Source organism: Orbicella franksi, chromosome 9 (genome assembly GCF_964199315.1).
Source record: "Orbicella franksi chromosome 9, jaOrbFran1.1, whole genome shotgun sequence".
Taxonomy (NCBI): domain Eukaryota; kingdom Metazoa; phylum Cnidaria; class Anthozoa; order Scleractinia; family Merulinidae; genus Orbicella; species Orbicella franksi.
The window spans coordinates 14,575,815-14,583,064 of NC_138153.1; the positions used below are offsets into that span (position 1 = coordinate 14,575,815).

The window sequence follows — 7,250 nt, forward strand, 5'->3', positions numbered from 1 at the left end:
CCTTGCTTCTAAACCTTTGTTGCCACGATGTGTGCTGCTGGAGTTGTTAGTAAGAGAGGAGGAAATAGAAGGAGAGATACCAACTTAAGTGAAATGTAGATCAGGTTGTCTCAGACTATCATATTATCTTTTTATGATGGTTTTATATGACATCTGAACTTCTTAGCACCTGAACGTCTCGAGCTCGCATTAAAAACACTTTGAAGACTCGGTCTCGCAACTGAAGAAATCAAAATGTCTCGGACTCGCGGAGAAAAACATCGTGATTATCGTATATAATTTCATTGTTTTAGAAAGCAGTTCGTTTGCAAAATGTTTTCCGTCCTCACTCTGAGAACGCAAAGCCGGCGTTTTCAAATTCCTCCGGTTTGAAGAGCGTTTTCGAAAGTCTTTTTCGTGACTGATAAGTGTGGAAGGAAGGCCTAACCGGAGAAATATGGCTGCGTTTAATTTTCAAATTTCTTCGGCGTAGTGTGGAGGGGGCCTCAGGCATAAATTGAACAAGCTCGTTGAGAGAAACGTGATTATCCCCAAAACGATCTACCGAGGGTCAAAAAACCGCCAACCTCGATCGTATACGTCTGTCCAATTTTGTGCAGCATTCCATCTCGGGCCAAAAAGATTAGTTTTACGTAGATATTTGCGGATTAATATATTCCGCGACATTTTCGGAAGACCAAAACTCGTCGAAGTGCACGTAAAAGATATAAATACAGTTTAAAAGTTAGTTGCTGCGTAAACACTAAACGGGGTACAAAAGAGTTGTGTACCTTTTCTAAAACGTTCAAACAATTTTCACGTTTGCAAATTAAAGGAGTCATGAACTTGATGTTTCATTGTGAACTTCGGGGGAGTTAAAACAAAATAGAGCTTTTTTTATCGGAGCCAAAGGTGGAAGAAAATAGGATTTAATTTATTTAACCGTAATGTTTATCTTTGAGACTACAAAGAGAAGAGAAATAGAAAAATAAGCCCTGTATTTATTGACAAACTCTATAGTTTTTTCTTGAATTAAGAAATATCTATCGTTCAAAACAGTCTTCCGACACCGCATAAGAGAATTTCATGCGATTTCTCAGGATGGCGTCTTTATTTATTTTTCTTTTAAAAATCTGGACAGGTTCTTTACGTTTCAACTCTAAAATGTTATGAAGCTACCGTGATGTTAACAGCGCACGCTTCGAAACGTGACCCTCTTCCTTCAGCGATGGCATAACTGCGCGTTTGTAACGACAGGTTTTTCATGTCATCTTTTATACAAGGAAGAAAAATACCAAATTAATGTGGGTGCCGTTAGGGTTTGCGCCCTTGTTATCTCCCATAGTAACGCCATAAGTGTTATCTGTTTATATGTCGTTAATCTAGCTTTAAAAGACACTGGGCATCAAACATCTATCGTTTAAAACAGTCTTCTGACACCGCATAAGAGACTGATTTCATGCGATTTCTCAGGATGGCGTCTATTTATTTTTCTTTTAAAAATCTGGACAGGTTCTTTTCGTTTCAGCTCTAACATGATATGAAACTAATGTGACGTTGACAGCGCGCGCTTCAAAACTTGACCGGCCTCTTCCTTCAGCGATGGCATAACTGCGCATTTGCAACTACAGGTTTTTCATGTCATCTTTTTACACAAGGAAGAAAAATACCAATTTAACGTGGGTTCCGTTAGGGTTGGCCAATTGCGCCCTTGTTCGCTCCCATAGTAACGCCATAAGTGATATCTGTTTGTACGCTAATGATCTAGCTTTAAAATTAAAAACATCGGGTATCAAACATCTAGTCTTCCAACACCGCATAAGAGACTGATTTCATGCGATTTCTCAGGATGGCGGCTTTATTTATTTTTCTTTTAAAAATCTGGATAGGTTCTTTTCGTTTCAACTCTGAAATGTTTTGAAACTACTGTGATGTTGACAGCGCGCGCATCGAAACTTGACCCTCTTCCTTCAGCGATGGCATAACTGCGCATTTGCAACTACAGGTTTTTCATGTCATCTTTTATACAAGGAAGAAAAACACCAAATTAATGTGGGTTTCGTTAGGGTTGGCCAATTGCGCCTTGTTCTCTCCCATAGTAACGCCATAAGTGTTATCTGTTTATATGTCGTTAATCTAGCTTTAAAAACATCGGGTATCAAACAGGCATTTACTCCTAAAATCGTGTCTTTCGTCAAGCCTTTAAAAAAGTTCAGTGTGGAACCTTTTTACTGCACTGTGGTGGTGGTTGTTATTCGTATCATATGTTTAAAGCCGGTCATTAAGATTTGACCAGAATCCTCAGAAAACCGGCAACCCAATATTGGGAATGAGACATGGATATCAAATCTATCTGACCGTGATAAATAGTCCAGCATATGCGCAATACTCTGGTTGCTGACGGATGTATACTGGCACTATCAGTGTTTTCTGAAAATATCAGCTCAGAATCTGGTGTAAGCGAAGGGGACCGACACTTCAAAAAGTCTTTTCAAAAACAGTCTGCGTTAATTTCATTTAAAACTTCAGCAAAACGTTACTGCCAAAATTTGTTTACCCTTTTAAAGTCGAATACGACTTTGAATCCTCCCGGGCTCCCAGAATCCGTCTTTGGGATACTGGCAGTCTCTGTTTCTCGGTGTCGATTTAAACTTCCTCATCGACCTCTTTGTCTCCATACTTAGTACTTGCTTTACAGCGCATGCCATTGTTAGCACTTGCTTTACTGCGCATGCCCGACAACTATTCAATATCAGTTTCCCGGGCTCATCCTATCCTGTACCTCAAACAGTTGTTTATGACAGCCAAATTTGACATCAGTTGTTATTAAAGAAGGTGCATAGACCCTGGCAAAGGTTTTACGTTATATTATTTTCAGCAGCAAGGCTCGCACTTGGTCAGTATTTCTTGCAGCGAGCGCCAGTCCAATTAATAATGTTTTCACACACCAAACGTGACCTCAAGACCTCTAATGAGCACTTCCTTTAGCGTAAGAGTATTACGCATGTGCCTCAATTATTTGTGATGGATTACATCACTAATCTTTCCAAAATGAGATTTGAAGCAAAGCGAGAAAATCTCGCAAGCATCACGCCTACCACTAATTCATGTAACTCGCGATAATAGAAAGCCAAGCGAAATAAAAGAAGTTATATTTTTCTGAAGAATCTCAGTGGTCGGGAAACCTAAATCCTATAATTTGATTGTTAATATACCACGGGCAGTTTTTCAAGATACAGATCACGAGTTATCGACCGCTCGCATCCTCTCGCTAGAAATTCGAGGTTTTGGTTTACTTTAAACTACGTATGCTATGTAAACGTCAAAAAAAATAAATAAATGAATAAATAAAACTAAAAATAAGAATAATGGCCTCGGGCCGCAGACAAGGTAAATAAAAGACATAACAAGGTGATCCAAACGGACATGATTTTGTTAGATGATCATTATTACAGAGACATTATCATGTACTTCCATACCGTCACGACATAAATTCCTTTCAACAAGATTTATCGGTTTCTTCTCCATATTTATTGTGAATAATGTACTTTATTGAAATGTGAAATTGAAAAGATTTAGCGAGTCCGGCCCCCTCCCACCCTTCCCACCGAAAGTTGTGCCTCTGAACCTAGCAATTACTGACGCTAGAGGGACTATCTATGTTCGTTACTATGGGTACTTTTCGGATCTGTCAGAAATAGTTTCAGCATATGCGCAATACTGTGATGGCTGAAGGAAGTGCTGAATATAGATCGACAAATCACGCTGGGTGTATTTAGATAAACTGAATTCTCACGCGATGCAAGATATTTCTAATAAATAGACACACCAAAAGTCACAGCCTTTACCAGAATTTCCGAAAGTTTTATTTCTAAATTTAAAATCTAAACCAGTTTTGCTGTCAAGAGAAAATAAGTCAATCTCTTGTGCTGTTAGAAAAAACCTTTTTTGGGGGGGGGGGGGGGACGGGGCGGGGAGGGGCTTAGGATGGGTTTGTAAAATAGTTGTCGGACATAGGTATTAAAAGAATTGCTAATACTATTACGAGGTCAATGTTACAATAGAAGCTGGAAAAATCAAATCAAATTCTAGGATTCAGGATTCCGATTTCGCTCATCTTTGTATTTTCGCACGTTGCATGAAATAGTGGTAGGCATGAAGCTTGCGAGTTTTTTCCCTCTTTTTCCAAATCCATTTAGGGGAGACTACATTTTGCCCAACGAGCTTGCTTTAATATCCCAACGTATATTTTACAACCAATATGCCAAAAATGGCATTAATCATCATCTGATTTTGGGACGGTTAATGATGTAATTTGTTCTAAATAATTGAAACACATGCGCAATACTATTACGGCTAAAGGAACTGCTGATTATAGGTCTTGAGGCCACTTAAGATGTATTTTAAAATTCAAACATTCTAATTTTCTATAATTTGAACTGGCCCGCGCTGCAAGAAATCTGACTGGCTTAGTGTGAGTCTTTGAAAAGAATAAAACGTATAGCCTTTGCCAGGATCTGTGCAATCCTTTAAAACTGATGTCAAATTTTGCTGTCATAAGAATCCTCTTGAGGGACAGGATGGGATGAGCCTGAGAAACTATAATCGAATAATGGTTGTTGGTCATGCGCAGTAGAGCAAGTGTTAATACTGGCATGCGCGGTTGAGCTAGTGCTAAGGCGAATACGAATTCAATCAGGTGTATAATACCGTGAACATCTTTGATATCAAGTTAACTATGAGGAAATGTTCGACAGCCGTCAAATAGTATAAAAAAGGTTCGCTTATGAATTTGCATCCATTCTCATTGGAGAAAGGTTCAAGTCCTCTACCACAAGAAGAACGAAGAACTGTCGCTTTTCTGTTACAAGAGAAAAATGGTAAGTTTTATTTGACAAAATGTGAAATCATTTCAACTTATGCCTCTAGCGTGGACAATAACTCATATGCAGTCAATAAGTCATATGCAGTACAGACTCGGAATACAAACTATCCGTTGCTCAGTTTTTGGTGAGTCATAGATCCCTGCAGTCGATGCCTTGTTATGTCCATCATAAAGCTCCCTACGCGGTCTCTGAGGCCACGGAGGTCGCTGTTAGCTTTTTAAGAAAAGCAAAAATATCTAATTCATATCATGTTTCCTCCAATTTCACCAGGAGTTCAAACTGTTCCTTCTGTGTTTTGCCGTCCTTGTTGCTGCCACATCTGCGACCACTGTCTGTAAATGTGAAGAGAAAAAGGTACAAATTAAATTGCTTTGATTTAGTGTTAACAGTTGCACGTTAACCATCATTTCATGAGTTCCATATTCCAAATGTTGTAAAGCAATTCATTAAACTGCGAAGATTTCGTTGCGTTGATCAGTCTAGTTTAAAAGAAAGAGTGGAAATGTAGAGGTCAATGTGATTTGGAAAGATGTCAATAACTCAATAAACCCTTTACTGCGCAATAATTATTTATAAATTGATGTTTTCTTGACTTAACAGGATACCGAGTCAAAGTACAATGTGAAAATTAAAGATGGGGATAAAGAGATTGATGAAGAGATTAAAGTCGACACTGAGAAACAAACAGAGACCGTGAGTGTCTCAAAGGCGAGCTCGGGGAACGCGGGAGAAGTCAAAGTAGTTTACGACTTTGAAAAGGTAAAATACAATGTGTAGCGATTGCATGATTCACTGGCTTTTAATTTTTCAACAGGATAGGTCCTGATCGGCATTCCTAAATATTGAACTAGAAAGGAATTACTGCAGCCCTTTTAGTGTCAGAAGTCTTTTTCACTCATTTAATCATTAATTTCGGGAATCCCTCATGATCAATCGCTTAGCTCATCCGCCAGTTTTTATTCTTCGGTTAGAGTCACGCCAATTCGTTTTATTTACTGTTTTCTCTCTGACTCTAAATATAAGTCATGATATCGTAACGTGATTGCCTATCTTTCTTTCAGAACTTAACCATGCAGCGACTTTCCGCTGCAAAAGCCTGTTTCCTGATTGAGTCCACTGGGGACGTGCCAAAGCCTGAGGTGCTCATCAAGTTGATTGAGTCCACTGGGGACGTGCCAAAGCCTGAGGTGCTCATCAAGTTACTGGACCAGGTAATTCAATTCAGTGAGATTTGTTTTTATTTCATTGTGTACATAATTCTGCAATAGGCTTCACCTGGATGCACGTGCGATGAAATGGAATTTGATACTGTATTTTAATTGGTAGCTTCCATAAGGTCAAACTTTTTAACGAAGGGATTTTAAAATCGTTGGATAAGCTTTCGTTCACCCCAACTAAAGGAGCCCAGTATTAGTTTAAACCTCCTCATTTTCTTATTTTATTTTTTAAAATAATACTTGGGAAAGGAAATCCAAGGAGACCTCTCCTTTATCAATCAGGCCTTCTTCCAACTTCAGACGTTTGGCAGGGTGTTGATCGATTTTGAGCTGAATGTGCTTAATTTGTCTAAAATATAAGCATTTCTTGTTCATTCAAGCTGCTCTTGTCATACTTTACAGCAAAGCGGCACTTTAACGGCAAGGAATGGGACAGACGAGGAGTACGATGTTGTTTCGACCGTCAGTGATCGCTCGTTCCTGGGTGATGAAATGGCTTCTATGTGTGCAAAGCTGCCCATTTATCGCGTCAAGAAGAGCACAACTCGACGTTAGTATTATACCTCATACTGTTATTATAATCAACAGTGTGCCGCTTATATAGGATACTTAAAAAAGAAAATTCTTACTGCCGTTCAGTTAGTATTATTCCTAGTCTTATTCACCCAAAAGTTTGGGAAATCTTGATGCCAAAATCGTGAAGAGCAAATGGTCGAAAAAGTAAGACACTACGTTTTCGACAAATTTAAACTCCTTGATATCTAGGTCATTCAAGTTCACTCAGTTTTTGTGCTCCAGAAGGCATTATGACTTTAACATGAGTAGCATTCGAACTTACTCCTAACCTGGTCATTAATGTTGTTGGACATTCCTAACTCAGTCATCAAAAGTTCCTAAAAAGTCTTAATATGGAATTGTTAATTACCAACCAAGAGAGACACTCCAATACGGGGTAGGACTTGGAAATTGAGGATATCATAGTTTCACTTTTCGTCTACCGAAGGAACGCTCGACCGGCCGGTTCTTGCCGAGAGAAGATCTGACTCGTTCTCATCTATCTAGACACTAAGTGCTCAGTGGCTTGTTTTATGTCATGCCGTTCCATTTGCAAATTAATTATGTTGGAATTACGCTTAACTGTCAATAGCCTATTTTTGAGTAGATATGT

At 38.9% G+C, this 7,250-nt stretch overlaps 1 protein-coding gene across 1 annotated transcript in view; it reads left to right on the forward strand.

The window, feature by feature from the left end:
* Nucleotides 1-4,658: 4,658 nt before the first annotated feature.
* LOC145496423 (uncharacterized) overlaps nucleotides 4,659-7,250 on the forward strand; it is a 3,722-nt gene continuing 1,130 nt past the window's right edge. Inside the window, exons 1-6 of the mRNA XM_081476073.1 lie at nucleotides 4,659-4,859; nucleotides 5,136-5,219; nucleotides 5,466-5,624; nucleotides 5,927-6,004; nucleotides 6,053-6,076; nucleotides 6,485-6,632. Of these exons, the coding sequence (XP_081332199.1) occupies nucleotides 4,857-4,859; nucleotides 5,136-5,219; nucleotides 5,466-5,624; nucleotides 5,927-6,004; nucleotides 6,053-6,076; nucleotides 6,485-6,632 (496 nt within the window). The 5' untranslated portion in view covers nucleotides 4,659-4,856. The remainder of the gene's footprint in view (nucleotides 4,860-5,135; nucleotides 5,220-5,465; nucleotides 5,625-5,926; nucleotides 6,005-6,052; nucleotides 6,077-6,484; nucleotides 6,633-7,250) is intronic.